Here is a 24,760-nt window from a genome sequence, read left to right on the forward strand (position 1 = left end):
CATTTCTGGGCTTTATTTACTTAGTAGAGGAACTGTGGGGGCATTCGTGTTAATGGTCTGAATTTATTACACTCTGTACACTGTGGGTACTGGGTAGTTAATGAATGTGGTAGTTGCTTTTAGCATTGTTTTAACAAGAGCCGAATATTTTTGATGATCTGAAATGTAAACAATACTACGGGGTTTATACACATAATGTTAGGAATCTAAACACAAAACTCTTAACTTTTTGATGTGCAAAGTTTAGATGATTCAGATTTCAGAAGGTATATTGACCGAACAAAGCAGTCTCCGAAGAATCCGAAGGATGAATTTGTATTTGTCCGATTGTTATTACTCATAACCATCTCAACTCATCGCAAGCCCACAAACACAACACACACACACGCAGGTCTCCTCGCAGAATAAGAAGTTATATAATTATAAACGCATAATTATTTTAAATTCACAAATAACATGTAAATCAATGGTCGCAAGGCTAGCAAATACTAATTTTAAGTCAAGTATCAAAATAGAAATAGAAAAATTCACAAGAGATGAATAAAATGAACGCCTACCTTTTTCCCAAAGCTTACAATAATTGTGTTTTGATGGATAGCGCTAATACCAATGTCTTGGACCATTAACAAAGCACAAAACAGGTGGCCCAAATTCTCAAGACTCGAGGTCTTAGTTGGAGGCGTGCTAAGTAGATATTTAAGCAGGACTCCTTCGAATTATAATAATCTATAGAAGTTCCGCAACTAATTATATTGCTGAACCTGTAATCAGTAGTATTCGTCAAGAATCATAATAATATGAACATCGCAGTAAGCAAGTATACATTTCCCATGCTAGCCCTTGTAAAAAATTGCGTAACCTTTAGCGCACGTAGGATCGTAAGCATGTGCCTAATTCAAACTTTACGTGTTCTTTTCGTAGTAATTATTTGACGCTTTCACTATAAGTACTTTTTTACCCATTTGTCAATAAATTACAACATAACGAATCAGTCCAGTCCAGTCAGAGTTTGGTTTCTTCGTAAAAAAGCTAACGACGCTGCATAATCCTTAAAAAGCTTTCGACAATGTCTAACTGAAAACCGAGAAACGTATTGTCAACCTGTCCCCAGAGCCAATTCATATACATTCAGAACGCGAATTTAACAGTCTAGTCGCTCTAGATGACACGGTACCCGCGAGGGGGCGGACAAAGATAAAATATATCTACGTGTAGCGGAATGGAATAAATAATTATTCGCTGAAGTTAAGAGTCTTGTACAAGGATGCGAGGCTTTAAAGTACTTGTACATAATGGTTGGTTAATCTATGTGACATGACAAATCCTATTAAGCTCTCATTTCCTCCTGCAAGAAACTGCCACTAGTATACCCGACAGTGATTAGTAAGTGTTAAGTGCATAGCAAGTACTGATGAGATCACGCTTGCTTCGTAGCTTACGTCTTGAAATGTTTTGTCGGATACTCTTGAAAATTTCTCACAATTCGCAATGCAGCCAAAGATTTCAAGATGCACTTAAATAGGGTTTAAAGAGAGAGATGAGTTCTAGATAGACACGTTCTTAAAATAACACTAGCTACCAGCATATGAAAATTTTGAAAATTTCAATTAAACCACCAAAGTTTTGAATATGAAAACGCTTTACCGTATGTGTTAAAATTTTAAGGGGTTAAAATAACGATGTCACGGCATGAAATCAGAACAAAAAGTCTGTTGGCTAAGGGAGAAAAGGAGGGGCTAAAATCGGGCGCAGTGCTGTGGAAGCAAAATAAAGACAAAGGGGCATAGCGGTATCGCCAACATCGCATGAGAGCCCTACCGTGTTGGCACAAAGGGGGCTAGAGACGTGACGTTATCGATAATTTACTTGGACTGCTTGAACTAGAAATATTAAAGATAGCAGTTTATCTACCCTTTTCACTTGCTTGCAAGTTTTGTTTGACAAGTTTTTAGGTAGAGAGAATTATTATTAACTTTCAGTTTTCGAGAACGGCTGATAAATAAATGGTATGAGCTGAGAGCATCTGCTGTCACATTACGTCACCTTCAAATTTACTGAAATAGGGTATTAAGTAATTTTTTTATATTTGTAGTTGTGCCGGCATTGACGATGATTTGGATGAAAGATTTGTCTGTGAAAGATAATCTTATGTGAATTTGAACGGCTCCATTTTGCCCTTTAGTGTGGTTTGTATTGCCTGCCAATGCAGGCACCACGACACAAGAACCACTAGACCATGGATGTCATATCATAATACTTTCTATCGGCGTTAAATTAACGTTGCAGCCCACCACTACAGCCATGGCACGCCACTCGAGCAGAGAGCAACTTTTAGCGATACGGCTGAGCAAACGATCCCGCTAGCAACGTGTGAGTACACTTTCCATCTTCACAGGGCAATTTCATCCTTGTTTCGGTGTCCCCAAATACAAACATGCCCTTTGTGAGATTCTCAGGCTTAAGGATTCTTGTTAGATAGGATTGGTAAGTTTATGTTGGTAAGAAGCTTAGAGAGAGTAAGCGAGTGTCGAGTGATTGATCATGTTACGTTTGTCCTTCGGGTTCAGGAGGGTGGAACAATTCAGGTAAGGTTGGATTTGTGTGTATTTAGGTAGGTTAGTTATATGCCAAAACTGGGTTTCGTGCAGAATTAAAAAAAATTAGCTTGCCTTTGGTGACTGGTAGCAAAAACTTTTTAACGACTAAGAGGTCAATTAAATCTGACAATATAGGTAATGACTATTATGTCTTTGAAAATATATAACACACTAGTATGAATTTTTAAAGTATTCTTGATAGTTATATCCACCATACATAAACTTCGTTAAAGTAGCAAGGCAGATGCTTTGCATTTCAAAATGGCTCATCGTGAATTTATCGACTACTCAATCAATTCTGATAGCAGAGTGGCCCTCTTGTGTCAAACAGCCAATACGCCGCATCAGTGTCTATATTAGTAGCCTTTAGCGGTTCTTAAAGGATTTCATCACGTTCCATCACGTCACATTACGTAAGTTTGCTTTGCGCTGCGTTGCGTGATAAGGATCCTGGATGGGTTGGAAACTAGTCGGGCATACTGCGACAAAATCACATGACTTGATATTATGTGTTTATAACATAACATAACATAACATACTCTTGTGGAATCATACATTTTATGATATAATATGAAGACGTGCACATTACTTTGCCGTGGCGAACTGACGCGCCTAGATTGTATTGCATTTTTTTAATACCATGGGAACTCTTTGCCGGGATAAAAAGTAGTTTACGTCCGTCCCCGGGATGCAAGCTATCTTTTACCAAACTACGTCAAACTCCGTTGAACCGATGGGTCATGAACTCGTAGCAGACCGACAGACACACTTTCGTATTTAGAGAGAAACAAAAAAGAATATTAAACGTTTTATGGCGCGGCGAACTTAGTATTGATCCAACACGATGAATAGTCGCTTCGCTCATACCTTGTACCACAAGCGTGCCATATAGGCGAAACACCAATATGTTTGTGATATCCTCTGCTTCCTCTCATCATATTCAACGTTCCCGTGCCGAAACAACGCAAGAACCTCAGAATAACTTAGACCTTAACATGAATAACATAAGACACATTTTACTACAAGATATAATAAATTGACACGAGCTTCAAATACAAGGGAAAATAGGCCTTATGATAATATGTATAGAGCTACATATCATGGAGTAGCGAGTTTATTCTAAATCTTCGATTTAATAATGTTATCGTCTAACAATAAATATTGCTTCGCATTATCCCTCAGATTTTAAGCAGAGGTAAAGAGTAAAAATGTTACGATATGGGTTTTCAGCTCTTTGCTTTGCTAATGATTAATTGTTTGAGCACATCAATAGGTACCCTTATTATAAATGCGAAGTGTGTTTGTTTGTTTGTCCTTCAATCACGTCGCGACAGTGCAACGGATTGACGTGATTTTTTGCATGGGTATAGATAAAGACCTGCAGAGTGACATAGGCCACTTTTTATCCCGGAAAATCAAAGAGTTCCCACGGGAAACCTAATTCCACGCGGATGAAGTCGCGGGCATCAGCTAGTAAGTAATAATAGAGATGTTGCTTATGTCAAAAATAAATATTCTATAGTGATTAAATAGAGGGTCTTTCGAAATACGTAAAATGCAGTCCTCTGTTAAATTTTAAATTATCAATTAAAATAAAAAAGCACATCAAATGTTTAAGACGTTACATATCACTATTTCATACAAGCTCCCATGCCGCGCGTTTTGACGTTTGATAGAGATTAGTTGGCAACATTCCAATTGTAACTTGTAATATTATGGTTCAAGATTGGAAATAAATATTAATTACAGGCGTAACGCAGGTGTCACGTGAGAGCTCAGTGATTCGTCAACTTCTGAAAACTGTCACCCTTACCGCGCAGCTCCTCCTCAGTTATGCGCTATACCAAAGATAATATATTAAACAAGTACAGATCGCTCACTCTCTATTTAAAATTGTAACTAGTTCAAGACTATTACTAGATGGCGTCACTTGGTTCGTATGAAATATATTTTTTATGGATTTGACGAAATATCATATTTTACTTGTCTGGTTCATCAAATTTATTTATATTTAGTAACAAAATACAAAATTTTCACAACATCACCATCGGAAAAAGCTAATTCTTAATTTTAATTATTGACTCATTGAACTTTACGATATCCATAGCAAGTTTTATCTTTTGCTTTGGATAGCTGAAGTAGTATTACAAAATTCCAGTAGATGGCGTAACAAAATGACTTATGAGAAAACAATGTGTTCTAAGTAAATGATAATTATTAAGGACTAGCTTATACCCGCGATGTCCGCGTGGATTCATGTTTTTAAAAATCCCGCGGGATCTCTGATTTTCCGGGATAAAAGTGATGTAGGCTAACTCGGTAACAAATTTCATCAAAATCGGTTAAACCGTTGGGCCGTGAAAAGCTAGCAGACAGACAGACACATTTTCGCATTTATAATAATAAGTATGGGAGTATGGATATTTAAAAAAATGTGACAAGTATTAAAAAATTGTTCTTATGTTGTTATGTCCCCATTAAGTAGACTCAAATTTTCATCTTAATGAAATTTTAAAAAAAGTAAAAAAGTCAAAAAAAGACCGCTGAGCCAAGACGTCATGTGCTTCATAAAAAAATTAAAATTTGAGTTGGCTCTAATTAAATTGAGTTTCATCAGCTGTTCGATAGATGGCACTAAATAAATTCGATAACTCACATTTTAGCTTGCACAATAACGCCATCACACTATAAGGAGTTGACCTACAAGGTACCGGCGACTTAAAGGAGTTTTACGCAAGCTTTAAATGAATGTATGACGTTAGCGATCTTACTTGTATATATTATCTTTGGCTATACTTATAATACGGTTGATGTAAACACTGACCTGTATCGGGCTTTTCGAGCTTGATTGTCGTGCGCCTCTCTACCGTGGGTTGTTTGGGGCTATGCCGCTTGCTTCGCGACACCACCAATGACTGTGGGATCTGCAGAATGAAATGAAATATTAAGCCGTGCATAACTTCCTAATATACATGATAGGTATTTTTTTCACCAAGTCGGATAAATATTGTCGCTCATCAGACGTTAAAATAGCTACAACACGAGCCAGTCAAAGCATTTTATTTAGTAGTAGTTACGTCCCAACGTCGTTCGTGTGGATTTAAGTTTTTTTTAATCCCGTGGGAACTCTTTGATTTTCCGGGTCGAAAGTAGCCTACGTTCGTCTTGAAGATGCAAGAATGCCCACGACTTTGTCTACGTGGATTTAGGTTTTTTTCAAACTCGTGGGAATTCTTTGATTTTCCAAAACAATATGTATCTCCTTACTCGGTATGCAAGCTATCTCTTTACTTACCAATTTTCGTCGAAATCGGTAAAACGGATGGACGGTTAAAGGACACACTTTCGTATATAATTATAATATTCAGTATGAATCAAAATCGTAAAATTCGTAGGATAAAGAGTAAGTGCCTTCAAAATCGAAAAGCGGGCGAATATGCGTCGCTCAAGGGTATGAATGTACAACGCCACATCTGACATACCTCAGAGCATCTACAATCACGCACAAAACTAAGAACGTAGGCGTCTTAGCTTTGAACTTGATCTTTGGCGATAAGGCTAATAGGAAATTGTGGCTTACGAGTTTGTCGGAGCGATCACCGGAGGGCAGCCTCGCGATGGTGACGTCGGCGCTGTCCTCGGGCGGCGGCGGCTGCTGCAGCCAGTTGTACTCGCGCTTTTCGACCGGTACTCCGCGCCGCTCGTAGTCTGCTGCTTGAGTCCTACACAGACAGAAACATAAATAATAATGTCCTCCGACCGATTTTCGGCCACAGCAGCCAATCTCCATACATATTAGACATCTACGCTGGAAATATTATAGTACACATGCACAAGTGTGTGCATAAACACAGGTGCACTATGTATTTCCTGACTCTCATAGTAGTAATCATCATAGTCCAATGGGACGAAAATCCAAAACATTTAAAAGGTTGGTGCACGTCGAGTAAAGTCTATCTGCAGATATAAAAATAAGTGACATAATCTGGCTCCCGCTGTCGCAAATTATTGCTAGAGGTCTTCCGATAACTAAGAACACCTTTCGCAGTATTAATTAGTACAGTACCTTAGGCTCTCGTAGCAGTCGAGGCACACGACGGCGTAGTCCCCGTTCTCCAGCAGCAGCGAGTTCTCTGTCCGCCGATGCATGAGGAAGGGGAACTCCTTGATGGGCAGCGCACGCACTCGCTTCCTGTAGGTCTTGATCCCGCACAGGTAGCAGTGGTAGTCGTGCGTGTTATACACGCGCCGCTCCGCCGGACACCCGCCCAGGGCCTCGTACCTGCCATCGTACATAAATAAGGTGTGCATTTACTGTCAGTCCATTGTGTAGAATGGCATGATATACAGTCAAAATTTGATCGTGACGTCCAATGATAATACGGGAAACAATGACCAATTCATATCTTTTTTTCAACCAGCTTTTGTTATTGCTTGTATAGTTATTATATAATGGCAATCGGGAACCTACAGCCACCGCAAAGAAAAAATTTTTCTTCAAAATCCGAATCCATGGATCATGCTATGCACGTAAAAGGCTCAGTCCATCGAGAAATGAAAGTCATTTGGAATGATACCGTGAGTGACATAATTTTTTTGCGTCCGTCCATTTTACATTAGTCGATCGAAGTCAAACCAAATGGTTGACCGTGAATGTTTAAACATAAGTAGATATTTAGATGATTATTGTTACAAAATACTATACGCATAGGGAAGCATGAGAAAAATAACACAACAATACTTATAACTTAACTTAATAACTTATACGAATAGTAAATACAGTAACGCATATTGATTGTATTGAACATTATCAATCAAAAATTTCAGCTTTTCGTGATTTGTTTGAAACTTTTCGTATTTTGGCTTGCAGTTGAAAAGTTAATTGTTTCTGTTCTGTTGTTTCTGAGAAATTGATTTTGATTGGACTATTCGTAGAAACTAATTGCGCAATTCCTATAATTTAATACTGCGGTCTGTAAACCTATCATCGAACAAGGTCAAGCAAGTATCATCATCATGATCAACCCATCGCCAGCTCACTACAGAGCACGGGTCAACCTATCAGAGTGGGAGGGGTTTTGGCCATAGTCTACCACGCTCGCCATGTGCGGATTGGCAGACTTCACACCAAGTATAGTCAAGAATAATCAACAAGGTCAAGTATAATAAAGGAGTACGCACCTTCTCCACTGATTCAGCAGCGAATGGTAACAGAATGTACAGACTAGAGCCGATCCGTTCTCCTTCAGCTGCTCCGCGTTCGAATGCTGCTGTTGGCATAATAGTACCCATTCACATTATTTGCTTTACATTTGTTACAGCATAGCCATTCTAACTGACAGATTTTAAAGCTTTTCGCTGGGAACATCGATACTACATATTTTGAACCCGTCAGTCTATACCTAGTTCACGGAGACGAGCTAATAGGATAGCAAAGAACCGAACGTCATTGGACGTAGATAACAGACAAGGGCATGTTCACGTTGCGAGCTAAATGTCAGTATCATCTCATCTTATCAGACCACGCCGTGGCGTTTGGTGCTCATTACTTACCAGCCCCGCTATGGATGCCATTAGAGAGGAATATCGAAAATATGGAAGAACAATTTGCTATCTACGAGTACTTTGAGGATGATTCAGAGTCACACTCAAGTGAATCGAAAATTTCATAATTTTATAACTAAAACTTCTAATGGTTTATTAGTTAACCACTACTTTCAATATTCCAATCCCGATACCACATGGGCGTAGGCACAGGTAAAGGCTAAAATCTTTAAGCTATTTCATAGGGATCAATATAAACGCACCATTACATTTTAGACAATGGTCCCATGCACTGACCAATCGCTGCCAATTTCCCTTCTAAAAAATTGTGCAAAAGAAAGCACCCTATACTCTATAGTTAAAAATGCTTGATTTTCTAGTTTTTTTGGACATCAAGCTTAAAACTAATAGAGGACGTGAATTTTACGAGTTTTTGAAGAACAAAATTTATTTTTAACATAGGCAACCTCCAAATAGATGTTTATAGGACGCGACAGGTCGAGCACAGCCCCCGCCTCATTCCCCGATTGCTATCTCGACCTGTCGTGTAGTATATGAGATATGGATGGGGACTGGACAATAATACCTGATGCGTGAGCAAGCAAGGGAAGTATGGAGCGTTGCCTTGTGGCTGCCCGAACAGCACCCGCGCTAACGTCAGGTCCGAATGTAAGCCGCACAGGTAACAGTAGATTGACGTGCATGCTGTGAACAAATAAATGTAACTCTTCTACAGTTCAGACCAAACTTTATGGGGATTTTGTAACTTTAATTGATATTTAGCAACCACCGCGCATTGTAATAATCTAAATATATAAAAGGATTGACTGACCGACTGATCTATCAACGCCAAGCTCAAACTTCTGGACGGATCGGGCTGAAATTTGGCATGCAGATAGCTATTATGACGTAGGCATCCGTTATGAAAGGATTTTGAAAATTCAACCCCTAAGGACAGCAGACCAACCAAATAGATGACCAGATAGGTACCTACTCTAAATGTTGTCCGGGTATAACTGAGAAATCCTGTTTAATAGACAAAATACGCCTAAACCATCCTCGGCAAAACTGTTGAAAACTGCATAGTATATTATAAAGTGCAATTCACTCGACAGTTTAAAGGCATCTATAGTCCTTAGAAAATGAGAACTCACTCGCCATTTTAGCTCTATGTGTCAACTGTCATGTCATACGATGTTATGTCATGTAATACGATTTTAGTCCTTATTCGAAGTAGGTACCGTATTTTTGCTTTATGTGTCAACACATAAAAAATGGCGAGTGAGAACTAAAATTGTATGCATTATACAAGGAAAAGGTTCTAATAACAGGCCATTAAGTTCGGTGTTACACTTACCATTATGACTAGCTACAGTTCTATCGGAGGTTGTGGAAGGTGGGGTTGGTATGACTCGATCGCCGTTTAGCGACGAGTTCGACGGCATTGGTGAGGGGATGTTATATCTGAAAGAGAACAAGAGCATTATAGCCGTAACTGACAGAAAATTGGTTAAAAAGCAATCAAAGAACGAATAATAAAATAGATAGAAACAAAAGTAGCATTTAATATGAAAGTGATGCATGACTGTATGGCAGGTCTTAAGGAGTCGGCCGCTTTATAGTTAATCATGGATAAGCTTCACGTTGCGAGTTAGGCTGGTATGTTCTAGTGAAATTTTCTCGGCGTCCATGACTCTTCCTCAGTCAACAGCCGCGCTAGATAAGCCCCACCTCCTTACTTCCATCCATCAGTCTTTACGAGGAGCGCATTCCGTTCACATTCCGCCTCCTTCTTGAGGTCGCCGGTACATCGGCCTCGAGGTCTTCCCATACTGCGCTTCGCGGTACATCGCCCTTCTTCTTCTTCTTCATCGCCCTACTTACCTTCTATGTTCCAGCGGCACTCTCTCGGCGTCCATGTGCTCCCACTGGCGCGCCATGTGCCGCACACAGCGCGTGCAGGCCAGCACGCGACCACCGCGCGCCGTGCTCTCGCCCGCGCCCGCGCCCGCGCCCGCGAGGCAGGGGAAGTGCATCGCGTGCGAGTTCATGTACTCCGCCGTCGTCGATAGCCACTCCATCGACTGTTGGGGGTATAGGCCCGCACAGACATAGCACCTTAAATAGTTATGTTTTTTTAATTATTGAATCTCATAATCAACTCTGCTCATAAAACTGTAATTTTTATTGAAATACTTTTTCTTTCTTGCAGTGGTATATTATAAAAGGTAACAATATCATATGGGGTTGAGTTAGGGCCAACAAATCTCGTGTGAAATAAATGAAGGCTAGCTTATTTACCTGCCTAAATAGGGCAACACAGAAAAGTCACCTGAAGATTTTGTATTAGTGTCGAGTGTATTACATTATTCGATAACGACAATTATTTCACAAAACCTCACCCCAAGGATCTCATATGTAGTTCAGTAATAAAACAATAGGATATTGCCTATCTGTATATAATAACAACTTTACTCAAATCAAAGGCTCTATAAAGACAGGTATATAATCTAAGATATAAATGTACTTTTTACCGGTACCGTCCCATCCCATTTTCAGCGATGATTTGGCTGTGCGGACTCGGTGCTAGTGCGCTCGATGGCCGTTTATTGCTCACTATTTGTCCCGGCTTCAATTCATACGGCTTAAACCTAAAGGATTTATATTAATTCAGTTGTAGTAAGATAACCACGGGGCAACGATCAACCGATCACGCCAGGGCATCACGTCAGTCTGAGGCTTTATAAACACCTCACAAGCCAATAATATTGTGTTTGCGTCTTTAAATATAAATTCGGAACAGAACATCCATTTCGTCTCGTCTTGAACTCGCATATCATAATTTAATGTTACCTATTTATCAATAGGTTTTTTTTTCATTCAATGACAAGTTAGACCGTGACTGCGATCTCGACTAGTAGTAGTAAGTGATAATGTAGACCGAGATGAAAGCAGTCTATCCTGAAAGGTGTATGGCAAATTTACTAGATCCCTACTCCGGTATTTTAGAATAGAATAGAATAGAATATGTTTTATTCAAGTAAACTTTTTACAAGTGCTTATGAATAGTTTTAATTCACAATTTATTTGACAACTAGTCAAATCAGTATCTTTTTATCAAACATCAAAACACGCTTAGACACTTAGTGTGTGAGCTTCTATGTAATACTGGTATGTGACTTCACAATGATTTGACGTGCTTACCTAATATTGTTGGTATGAGAGTTGTTGGTGGCTGCGTTGGCGTCCCCGCTGTCGCCGTACGCGGGATACTTGAGCGAGATATTTTTATTACACGATGCACAAATCTGCACCATGCCTGAAACGCGACCATACCTTCTATATGTGTTCACTTGAGCGCGTTGTTGTTGTATGTTAGGCCTATTTTGTTAACTGGTATAACCATGCACTTGCGTGTTTGTATAAATGTTTGCCGGTTTACTAGAACATATTGTTCGCGACAGGTCGAGATGGCAATCGGGACACCCGCGCTGTCATAGTTTTAGTGATGCGAGATGCCCGCGACTGTCTGGATTTAGGTTATTTAAAAATCTTCTGGGGTTTGTCGGGATACAACTGCTTATCGCCGCCGTCTCCGCCATGCAAGCTGTCTACACCCGTTCAATTGGTTAAGTGGATGGGCCGTGAAAAGGTAACAAAGAAATAGATAGACAGGTAAACACTTTCGTATTTATAATATAAGTAGCTATGAATTTAGTAATAGTATTTTTTCGGGATAGATTTAATTGTTCGAAAAACAACAGCATTTAGACAAAATTTTCAGACTGTATTATTGGCATTATTAAGATAGTTAATCTCATAATTGTATGTGCAAGGCTACGGGTCTAAAGGTGAAATGTGGCGTTATCATTTCTGATAACACTCCGGCCTGGTACTCAAGCTTGACAGCTACAATGTGATAGTAAGAAAATACTATATCACATTATAACTGCGACTATTGCAATAAAATAATCACAAGTCCTCCAAGCCCCCAGCTTAATGGACTAAGACCCAACGCGTGCCAGACGGTCGTTATTTTATAAAAGCTGAAAGATTTTCTGCATGTTGTCCTCAACACAGGGAGGAACGACCAGCGACTATAAAATATTACGTTAAAGTATAAATTTAATGAATTGTTTATGTTTAAAGGTGTTTGCCACGATACTAAGTGTCTGGCAATTCAAGACGTGATTTCTAATAAGTACTATTGAAAGAAATTTTAAAAAAAACTTTATATTTTGACGTAAGATTTTTTACGCCTTTATAGCCTGTTATCTCCCAAAGCCAGCATGATCCAAACTTTATAGTCGGTGATCGTTCCTCCTTGTGTTGGGGACAATACGCAGATAAACTTTCAGCCTTTATAAAATAACGATTATAAACTACGGCGGGTCACTAGTCCCCAATATTTTCATAGAAAGTAAACGTTCATATAGGGTGTTTGTGACTTCGTGCACAGGAATGGACGGCCCCCAATTATGGCATTTGACTAATATCTGACCTTGTGGACTAATAGGACTCGCGTCGGGATGTGCCTTCAGCGTCGTTATGAACGGATAGAAGGGCTCTCTCTCCGGATTCGAGCAGCAGTAGACCAGCCGTAACAGCGAGCTAGGTGCTGAGACTCCACACACGTAGCAAACGAACGCCGTGGTCTGGGAGGGGGGACGGTCTAAGGAGGGCGAGTGGGCGTGGGTAGCGATAGACTTGTCGCCGGAAGACGCGAGGCTGAGGGGGGACGGGGGCAGTAACGAGGGCGGCCGCGTCCGTAGTGTGTATACCCGCTCGTGTGCGGGCACGCCACGCATCTGGAACAACAAAAGATGTAGGTTATAAACTAGCGACAAGTTTTGCTTATGAAATCTGAAGGGTACTGAAGTTTTTTGGACATAATATTATTTCAATCATATTTAACACGATAAAGTTCTACTCTTAAAATACAAACGAACGGTCGTCGGTCCACATTTTCATATAGCCGATAGATTATTATGTCAATTTTGTTGACACACATGTACATGCGTCCACACACACATGCACGCACACACACACACACACATACACACACATACACACACCTACACACACCGCTGACAGAATTAATTTCTGATACAAAACAGTTTTTTTTTTTTAAGAATATAAGCCATATTAAATGACTAATATTCCCCTTTCCTCTCCAATGCGTCAGGCTTGTGCTAGGAGTAGGTACGACAATAGTGCAACGGGCGGGATTTGAACCGTCGACCTTTCGGTTTTCAGTCCACTCCTATACCGGTTGAGCTATTGAGTTGTACAGTACGTCTTTTGAATGAATTATTAAATTAAACTACCCACTGCAATTTTTTTGACTTTAAACTTGACGTGTCTAGCTTTATAAGTATCGTATAGATACTAACAATCTGATCACGATTACGCGGAATTCCAGATGTAGCGTTTATTATGATTTATGATAACTTGATGTATACCTTACCTAACAAGTTTTGATTTGGTGACAAAAATGACAAGGTAGGGAAATCCCATTATCATCCAGATAATATAGTGCAAACAATAAGTGATACATTAATAGAAAACCAAGATATATGTGATAGTTCTATTTGCACTCAATCTAGCGTCTACGTGTAATACAAATGAATAATAACAACTACTTTGTGTTACTTAGGGCTGTTTCGATCGCAGGATAAACTTACTGACGAATTAATTTGAGGTTTGACAGATTTTCTATAGCGACAGGGCGAGATGGCAATCGGGGTATGAGACGGGGGGACGCCCTACGCTAACCCAGTGCGGGATAGCGCGGGTGACGTGCGGGTGTGCGGGGTGTCCCCAATACAAATACTGTGAATACCTTTCTTCCTTTCCCTTTCTTTCCTTTCTGCTTAAATGCTAGGATGTATTTTGGCGTTTAAACTTATAATAACTTAGGATGTATTTGGCAAAAATATGGTTTAACCTAATTTTTCAATCGTCAAATAACTTTTATCTAAGATTCCTTAGATTTAGATGTTTAAACGCTAAAATACATCCTAGCATTTAAGGAGAAAGGAAAAACAAGACAGTGAAGGTTTTTCATAAAGTTTCTGAAAATCAAATTAATAATATCTAGGTTGTCCATCACACATATCAAAATGTATATGAATTTAAATATATCAGTCATTTACATTTCTTTGATTTTCCCAACACTTTATATCCGTAAAATATAGAAGTTTGTAAATTAAAAAAACCCGTGAGACCGTTATATCGAGAATATTCTCACGTGATTGCTGTGCCTGCGTAATTCTAGGTAGGTATATTTACCAGGCTATCGCATCAGTGTCAAGCGTTAACGATAACCATTTTATTTCTTCTGATATTAATAAGCACAGTTATTGATTTTGATGTTCGGCTTATTTATCAGAATATTATCTTCATATCATCATCATCATGATCAACTCATCACCAGCTCACGACAGCGCACGGGTCTCCTCTCACAGTGAGATGAGTGAGACTTCACACACCTTTGAGAACATCATGGAGAATTCTCAGGCATGCGGGTTTCCTCACGATGTTTTCTTCACCGCTAATGCAAGTGATATTTTAATTACTTAAAACGCACATAACTCCGAAAAGTTAGAGGTGCGTGCCCGGGATCGAACCCCCGATCTCCAATTAGAAGGCGGACATCCTAACCACTAGGCTATCACAGCTATTGTCTTTATATAGAACTAGATGATGCCCGCGACTTCGTCCGCGTGGATTTAGGTTTTTAAAATCCCCGTGGGAGCTCTTTGATTATCCGGGATAAAAAGTAGCCTATGTCCTTCCCCGGGATGCAAGCTATCGCTGTACCAAATTTCGTCAAAATGGGTTGAATGGATGGGCCGTGAAAGGCTAGCAGACAGACAGACAGACAGACAGACAGACAGACAGACAGACAGACAGACAGACAGTCCAACTTCCAACTTCAAGTGTAAAACTTTATTATATATTGCTCTGAAAGCAGTAAGGACGGCTTTGCATAGACATACTCTAACGTAAGATTTTTACACCTTTATTACCCGTTATCTCCCAAAGCTACCATGATCCAAGCCTCATGGTCGTGGACCGTTCCTCCCTGTGTTGGGGACAATCCACAGAGAAACTTCTCTTTCTCTGATACTAAAGTAATAGTTGGTATTCTTAGCTACAAGTTTCTACTAAACAACGCGTGAACTTGGAAAAAAATTCTGCACGAGGCGTGTGACGTGTTTTGATATAATAATTATGTTATCTATCAATAGTCCACCATGTGTCGCGGCGACCCCACCGGAGAGGTTATCTCTGCTATCATCGGTCGCCGGTCGTCGAGGTCAGCTGATACACTTTCATCGCAGACTGTGATGACATGCTTTAATGATGATCCCTATTAGTTACTATAATATAATCAGAGAGATGTCTGTGATCAAGAGATGGACACGAGAATGATGCTAAACTCTAATAAAGTAAAGGTTCTGTGTTTTCCACTTGAAGTATATGGAGCTCTTAAAACATTGAACAAAAAATAATCGTTAAAATAATAGAAATTGCATGAAAAAAAATTATAAGCATATTTTATGTTAGTTTCCCACTAACTGCACAGAATATGGGCTGTTGCGGGAAATAAACCATTTTTTTTATTTTTATATATGATTATTATAATAGAGAGAGAGAGAGCCAGCGCGTGCCAGACCTTCGTTTTTTTATAAAAGCTGAAAGTTTCTCTGCGTATTGTCCCCAACATTGGGAGGAACGTTTGTTTGGATCCATATTTATTCTTAGTCCATATCTATGTATTATTTCTGAATAATGTAGATCATAAAGCGTCACAGATTGAAAACAAAACATGATGGAGAATCAAAGGACATCGCTATGCCAAAGGTGATAAAGCTATTAGTTTGAGTTTTCATCAAAAAATAAAACAGTGTTGAAATATTCTCCGCCTCGGCTCCACTCCACTCTACGTCTTACAATAATTTATTATTATTGTCAAATACAAGCTGACATTAAAATTAATACCACATTAAGCATCACAGATTAATATGGAGGCTCATACAATATGACGTCATTACAGATAACAGATTCTATATAAATAATAATCTAATCTGTGGATGATTTTAAATCAGTATGACGAGCATTTTTTTTGGATTAACTATAAATGGTATCTGCTTAACTAATGGTAGTTTAATATAAAATAAAAGCAGCCCAGTCATTTTATAAGTAGCCATTGTTAGTAACAGGTGTCTTTGGATATCAGTAACTGATTAGACTATTTTCTGGCCCAATAATATCCTAATTTACTTATGTCATGAAAATATGATGTTGATAAAAATCGATTCCGACGATTTAACCTTAGGTGTTATTGGAATGGATAATGAAATACTGTAGACGACCTACATTCTATGCAGCCAGAAGCTTTTGAATGGTTAGTCCACAATAATGCGAAAATGTGTGTCTGTCTCTTAGTTTTTTACTGCCCATGCGTTTAAACAATTTTAACTAAATTTGGGATACCCAGAGATGACAGCTTGCATTCTAGGGACGGATATAGGCAAATTTTTAACCCGGAAAATCAGAGTTCCCACGGGATTTTAAACCTAAATCTACTCGGACGAAGTCTTGGGCATCACATCTAGTATGAAAATAAATGGTCGAAGCCAAACTTCACCAGGTGTGGCTCTTGATCACTCTGACCACAAAATGCAAGATAGGGAGGGGTTTAAGTAGGTAGGTATACTTTGTGTCGATCATTAATAGATGAGGAAATCATTACTCGAATAAAATAACGTGCAACATTGTATTTAAGTGCCAATACAGTCAATTGTCAGATTATCTCAACGATTAACGCAAAGTACGGTACACTTTTACATAGATAACTCACGTTTCAATAATACAAACTTTTTACAGTAATACAGAAAAAACCGGTCAAGAGCGAGTCAAACTCGCGCACCGAGGGTTCCGTACTTGGGGATGTTTTTTGACATTTTGCATGATTAATCAAAAACCACCATGCATAAAAATAAATAAAAATCTGTTTTAGAATATACAGGTAAAGCCCTTTCATATCATATCCCACTTGGTATAGTTATCTTACTTTGAAAATTAAAAACGGAAAATCCCATCGGGCACAGGACTAGGCTAAGATAAAGTTATTGATAAATTATCCGGTCGCCAATTACCACTTAAAGTAACTCATTTCCAATTCGAACATTTCGCACAATGTCACTTCGCAACATTGTTGAAAATCGATAACATGATTATTATCTGACTGTTTAAATACTGATATAGAATTATTAATAAATTAATTTAAGACTTAAGGAGCATCTTGAGTGCCTTGACCCTGATTAAAAAACCGGCCAAGTGCGAGTCAGACTCACGCACCGAGGGTTCCGTGCTACAGTTGTATTATATACAATTGAAAGTTGAAAATATTATTTGCTCATGAACACATTTTTTTTGTGATGTAACCACAAATTCACGGTTTTCAGATTTATACCTTTACTTGTGCTATAAAACCTATCTTCCTTCCAAATTCACGATTCTAGGTCAACGGGAAGTACCCTATAGGTTTTCTTGACAGATAGACAGACAGACTGACAGACAGACAGACAGACAGACTGACTGACTGACAGACAGACAACGACGTGATTGTATAAGGGTTCTTTTTTTTCCTCTTAAGCTACGGAACCCTAAAAATAGGCTAATATTAATATTTTAGAAACTGACCTCTGTAGCTTTATGACATCATTACTGTCAACTGCAATCGTTGGTAAAAGATGTTTAATATTTTTAACCAACTTCCAAGAAAGAGGTGGTTCTCAATTCGACGTTTTTAGGGTTCCGTACCTCAAAAGGAAAAACGGAACCCTTATAGGATCACTTTGTTGTCTGTCTGTATGTCAAGAAACCTACAGGGTACTTCCCGTTGACCTAGAATCATAAAATTTGGCAGGTAGGTAGGTCTTACAGCTGGCTTTAGGGGAAAAATCTGAAAACTGTGAATTTAGGGTTAGATCACACAAAAAAAATTAAATTGTGGTCATAAACTAATAATTATTATTTTCAAGTGTGGTTATCATATGAAAGGTCTTCACCTGTGCATTCTAAAACAGATTTTTATTTATTTTTATGCATCATAGTTTTTGAATTATCGTGCAAAATGTCGCAAAAATACGACTGTAGTACGGAACCCTCAGTGTGCGAGCCTGACTCGCACTTGGCTGGATTTTTTTTTTATAGTGAACGGTGATGAAGTCAACAAACTATATCTAAAACAAAATTTCATCCCGACTAATATTGTAAAGGCGAAAGTTTGTATATGTGTGTGTGTGTGTGTTTGTTACTCCTTCACGCAAAAACCACTGGACGGATTTGGCTGAAATTTGGAATGAAGATAGATTATACCCTGGATTAACACATAGGCTACTTTTTATCCCGGAAAATCAAAGAGTTCCCGCGGGATTTTGAAAAACGTAAATCCACGCGGACGAAGTCGCGGGCATCAGCTAGTTCAACTATAATTAAATCAAACAAATGAAGTTTTCCAGTATCAACTGGTTTATTGTTAATGAACCATAGAGTTACAAGACATTAAAATATAATTTGTTTTATGATGAAAGTTCAATAGTTTTTTTTTCTAATATAATTTGAGAAAGTTAACCGTCCTATTAATATACCAACTAAAATATAATCACTTATTTTATTGAGACCGCTACAGAATGATGAAATATCTTATTAAATTGTATAAGATTTATATTATATAGGTAATTAGTGTTATAGTCTACTTTCTCTATAATCTTATTACAGAAGAAAATATGTTCATAAGAAGCGGGCATTTAAGTCGTATAAACATTGATAATAACTCGATGATAGGAGAGTCATACGGCCAAGGGTCAACAGTTCACATGATATTATAGTACGCCTATTGTAAATGATAAAATAAAAGGTCACTCGATGTCGATTAATTGGGAAGGCGGGCTTGAGGTCAATGCGCAAATTTTATTAGAAGATAAATGAATTATAATAAATATGTAATTATAAAGATGAACATTTATATATTACTAGCTGATCCGTATTCCATACTGTTGTTAGTGTGTTTGTTTGTTCTTTAATCACGTCGCAACGGATTGACGTGATTCTTAAAGGTCCATCTGTTTAACCGATTTGTATGAAATTCGGTACAGAGGTTGCTTGGGTCCTGAAAATTAACATAGGCAACTTTTCATCACGCAAAAGTAAAGGTTTTTAAAAAACCTAAATCTACGCGGACGAAGTCGCGGGCATCATCTAGTGGTCAATTCATAAATCAGGCTAGTAAAACTGGTAAAGAACGACGCATTTGTACAGATATCGTCAGTTATTGTGTAAAGCAATACTGTACACATCTGAACAAATAAGCAAATAAACCGTTTAGAAATATGTACCTACGTCATAGTTACATTATCACCTGATTACACAACTTTCGGCAGAAAAGGCAAACATATTCGGAAAGTATTTGGGTTATATTTGAGGAGGTCCTAATATTTGTATAGTTAAAACAAATAGTATAATATAATTATTAGAAAACATCGATGTAGCCAATTAAAAGATAGAACATACATTTTAAAAAGCAAAACCCATAGTAAAATGTGACTAAAGCATGGTCAATTATTATTACACAACTAAAAATATAAATTTGAATAACTGTCATGATAATGGCTCTATTCAGAATTCGTCATGTGCAGATTAAAAATCTATTTCTTAAGTTTTTATTTAGCTCGACGCACGGTTGGTACTTATTAGATTTTAATGCACATTATTATGAAAACTTATCAGCCAGTTTGCAAACAAAAATGTTAATTTAAACAAGACAATTCAAAGAGAAATGCGTTTGGCTCTCTTACAGTTAATATTAACTATCTATTAATACATTTTAAAAATCGATCATGTGCGAGTCAGACTAACACACGAAGGATTCCGTACCATTGTACAAGAAATACTTAACACTTTTTATTTTATTTTAAATTTTCATGGCAGCTACTATGAATTTTTTATTAGTTAGAACGGCAATAGAAATAAATACCCATTCTATGAAAATTTCAACTCTCTACCTATTACGGTTCACAAGATACAGCCCGGTGGCAGGCAGACAGACGGACGGACGGACGGACGGACGGACAGCGTAGGCTTAGTAATAGGGCCCCATCAACATCCTTCAGGTACGGAACCCTAAAAAACTATATTAATATATTCTTAAAAAGAAACAATATTTTCATAAACCGTAGGTTTTACCTTATCTGTAGCAGGCGACATAATCATAGAGATGAGATCCTTCTTTCCAATGTCAAATCACTATAGTTTTAGTCACATACACTCCTCTCAAAACCAAAAGTACGATCACCAAAACTCACAATATGTAGTTTTTGTCGATCTTCAATACAAATTCATTAGAATCATATCAAAACGCATATTCACTAAAACACTATACACTAAAAGTATGTTGAAAGTCCACTGTCACAATACTTAAAAGTCGTAGAATCTTTGCTTAAGAAGCACGCCCTATAATTTATGTCAATAATAATGGAGAGAAAAATTAACTAAACTAATTTAAACAGCTCGATTCTATACGCGTCACATGCGTGCGTACGGTAACGTCTCGAACGAGAATGTGCGCGTCTTATGGCTTTATCAATATTTGTCAATACGCTTAGCAAATACCTACATGTCAAGTGTGAATGCAATAATATTCGCTAACATCTTGAGACGTTAGTATTCAAAAACTTAATAAACAGACACTTTTACATGTACCTTACGAACTGTGTAAGAAATATTATGTAAGTACGTGTTATTTATGTTGTTTAAATTCAACTTGTTTTTTTTAAATCTCAAGTGTCAAGTCTCATCAAGTCATCGACTAGTAAACTGAAGTGTATACAGAACTATATACACCGGCTGTCTTGTATGTCTTGTATTTTTTCTTTAATTCATAATCATCATCATTATCATTATCAGACGTCCACTACCGGATATAGGTCTCGTAATTCCACACGCCACGGTCTTGCACTGCCTGAATCCAGCGGCTCCCTGCGACTCGTTTGATGTCGTCTGCCCACCTATTGGGGACCTAGTTTCTTTATAGTTTGCAATGAAATTTGCTTATGGGCCATAAAATCAACAGAATCATGTGAATTTTTGCCAGAGTCTAAGAAAGCAAGTGCCAGGAAATCAAAAGCACTCCAGCGAAACAAATGCTTTACAGTTTTAGTAAATTACAATTACGTGTAAAGTTTTTGATCTCTCAATAACCTTTCTTTGGCTTCGTCGTAGTCGGGTAAAATAAATAAATATAATATTATTCCTCTATAAATAAAAGTTCAAACAGATTGCACTTCTGTCATAAGAGGTCAAAAAAACAAACATAATTAACCAACATAGGCACAGTGCCTAGTGTATGCAAAACACGTTCAAACAGATCATTATTCCGAAGACATAAAGTTCAAAATAAAACTGCAAGAAATAATAATAATAATCTAGTATATCACTCTTATCTGAAAACCGTTGACCCTGCCCTTTAGGGTTACTTTATATCTGTGACGACTATAAACCAGCCATATTTATATGAATATCTATTCGAACATCTTGTTATTAAGGTGACAACTCTTACGCACTTCTCCATACAAACGTATTACGCCACTTATTTGTTGTTCTAAATCTATAACTAAGCCAGATATCAATTTATCTCTGCATTATCTATGCCCTAGAACAATAAATATAGTAAAATTATTTTGAAAGTTATGACCATTGAAATAAAACGTCTCTATTTTATTTAAACCAAAGTTTGAGCCCACTTCGTGCGTAAATAAGGGCAACAAAATTGCAAAACTATTGACTTTAAGACAAACTTTCCTTATTAATAATTTTCAAATGTCTTTAGTTTGCTAAATAATGACATTTGATTTTCAAAAAACCGGCCAAGTGCGAGTCAGGCTCGCGCAACGAGGGTTCCGTACAACAGTCGTATTTTTTCGACATTTTGCACGATAATTCAAAAACTATGATGCATAAAAATAAATAAAAATCTGTTTTAGAATGCACAGGTGAAGACCTTTCATATTATGATACCCCACTTGATATAGATGTAACCACAAATTCACGGTTTTCAGATTTTTCCCTTATGTCTGGTATAACCTACCTACCTGTCAAATTTCATGATTCTAGGTCAACGGGAAGTACCCTGTAGGTTTCTTGACAGGCAGACGGACAGACAGACAACAAAGTGTTTTTTAGTTGTAGTATCTGTAATAGTTATGTAATATTTTTTGTGTGCAATAAAGTATTTCTATCTATCTATCTAAAGTGATCCTATAAGGGTTCCGTTTTTCCGTTTGAGGTACGGAACCCTAAAAATTAACGTATGTAACACCAAATTTTGATTCGCGTTGTTCACACATCACGCATCTCGCTCTCGAGTACATCCCGCCCGTAAATGTTGGTCCATTGGTCCAACCATGTCGAGCACTCAAGTAGCAAATAGAACGGGCTATAAAATTAAACATACCCCTTGGAGGTGGAATCGCTCCTATCAAATCCTATTAAATTTATATGATTAAAATAATAAGAAATCATGAGGTCAGAGTTCTGTAGATAAGGTATGAGCGGTATGAGATACAGATAAAGATTGTTGTGTTCTGTTCATTGTCATAAGTTCGATTTTTTCTGGTTTATATTTGTGCAAAATAAGGAAACATTGACATACTTTACACCGAATTAGGAATTTTCCAAAATACAATACATAAAAACTAGACAGACGATAATGCCAGTAATCAACTCGATCAATTTTATATCTAATCTAAGTACTTAAAAAAATCATTCTTATCATGCGCATCGTTAAACGGTGCTACGCTACACATGAGTATTAAGTTATCTAAGATATATATTTTTAATAAAATTAAACACGAGCCTGACGATTTTTAATAAATTACGATTTAAGTTTCATTCTTTTTTAGGTTTGAGAGAGTAGAGATTACCCACAGAGAGTATCATCATACAAAAATACACTTTTTAATTTTATTTAATTTCAAGGTGGCCATTGTGAAATTTTAATTATGTATTTGTTTTTATAGCGGCTATAGAAAAAATACACAATTCTTGAAAATTTCAACTCTCTACATATTACGGTTTACGAGATACAGCCCACTGTTAGACCTTTTTCACTACAACATGGCACTCTTACGTTTTAGTTGCGATTTATAAAATAGTCTAATACTAAAACAGTCTAGTAAAGACTAAAAGGTTATAAACATGATTTTTAATAAACTGAAAAGTTCAAACCATTTGTTGAGTAAACTCATGTTGCGACTTGCGAGTATCAGTACCCGTAGTACAAGATTTTACGTCTCACCAAACGAAACCAAATTCGAGAGTCGAAATACTTCCGCGTTACAGTAAAATGGACCTAAACAGCCTTGAATTGAAGTCAAATATTCAATGCCACTGATTTTAATTACGCAATGTTTCCGCTTGGAGCGCTGGCTGTAAAAGTGTAGACAAACTTGAGCTTTAAAACAAGGCTATTAAGATCCAGTTTACTGTAACGCGGAAGTATTTCGACTCTCGAATTTGGTTTGGTTTGGTGAGACGTAAAATCTTGTACTACGGGTACTGTTATTACTGTTATATAACGGTTTGATTTGCTAATACTTACATGAAAGCTACGGTAGGTCAGTGTGTATATATATACAGGGTTACAGGAAAATAGGACACGATCCCGTTAAGGGGTTATAGTACAGGACATTAGCTATCAAACGACCCCTAAAGTGCTTATGCGAAAGTGTATCGTTTTCGAGTTATTCATTTTTTTATTTTTTTATTAGTAAAAGGGTGTTTGCCACTTTAAAAATTAATAAAAAAAAGGAACAATGTATTTCAGCAGATTTTTTTTATGTCTTGCTAGTACATATCCTTGTTAATAATAAACAGTTATAAAACTAAAAAAATCTTCAAGTATTTTAAAATTACAGCCCAAAAACTGTACAAGTTTTCGAATTTTAAATTTAATTCTTTAAATAACTTGCAAATTTCCTGTAAAAATTACTATGGCACTTATCCTGCGGATTATTATAAAAACATCTACGTTTTGTTAGCTATCCACTGGTATAAAAAAATTACAAAAAAAAACCATAAAATCAAGAAAAAATTACACAACAAAGAGACCAGGTAGAAAATTCTAACAAATGCTATTGCCAAAGAATTAAATCAGAATCTATGTAAAAACGAGTTTTATGCAAAATAGTTAAAGATTATTTTTAATGAGGTCAAAAGGTAACATAAAATCAGTCAAGTGTGAGTCGGGCTCGCACACAAAGGGTTCCGTACCATCGTACAAGAAATAACACTTTTTAATTTTTTTTTAATTTTTATGGCGGCCATTTTGTAATTTTTAGAATTTGATGTTATAGCGGCCATAAAAATACACATTTTGTGAAAATTTCATGTTCGTTCGTCCGTCCGTCCGTCTGTCCGGCCGTCCGTTTGTCTGTCAGTCGACTGTATCTCGTGAACCCCAATAGGTAGAGACTTGATTTTTTTACAGAATGTGTATTTTTATTGCCGCTATAACAACAAATACAAAAAATTACAAAATGGCCGCCATA

General features: G+C 37.4%; 1 protein-coding gene across 5 annotated transcripts in view; it reads right to left on the bottom strand.

The window, feature by feature from the left end:
- LOC117983992 (uncharacterized) overlaps positions 1 to 24,760 on the bottom strand; it is a 137,506-nt gene that overhangs the window by 44,424 nt on the left and 68,322 nt on the right. For 3 of the 5 annotated variants that reach the window (XM_069499593.1, XM_069499596.1, XM_069499592.1), the window contains exons 8-17: positions 12,643 to 12,949; positions 11,346 to 11,460; positions 10,676 to 10,792; positions 10,026 to 10,259; positions 9,499 to 9,605; positions 8,728 to 8,846; positions 7,779 to 7,867; positions 6,664 to 6,879; positions 6,178 to 6,319; positions 5,422 to 5,521 (exon numbers count right to left, since the gene is read on the bottom strand). In XM_069499593.1, the coding sequence (XP_069355694.1) occupies positions 5,422 to 5,521; positions 6,178 to 6,319; positions 6,664 to 6,879; positions 7,779 to 7,867; positions 8,728 to 8,846; positions 9,499 to 9,605; positions 10,026 to 10,259; positions 10,676 to 10,792; positions 11,346 to 11,460; positions 12,643 to 12,949 (1,546 nt within the window). The remainder of the gene's footprint in view (positions 1 to 5,421; positions 5,522 to 6,177; positions 6,320 to 6,663; positions 6,880 to 7,778; positions 7,868 to 8,727; positions 8,847 to 9,498; positions 9,606 to 10,025; positions 10,260 to 10,675; positions 10,793 to 11,345; positions 11,461 to 12,642; positions 12,950 to 24,760) is intronic. The other 2 variants (XM_069499595.1, XM_069499594.1) reach the window with 2 other exon arrangements.

This window comes from Maniola hyperantus, chromosome 7 (genome assembly GCF_902806685.2).
Source record: "Maniola hyperantus chromosome 7, iAphHyp1.2, whole genome shotgun sequence".
Classification (NCBI taxonomy): Eukaryota; Metazoa; Arthropoda; class Insecta; order Lepidoptera; family Nymphalidae; genus Maniola; species Maniola hyperantus.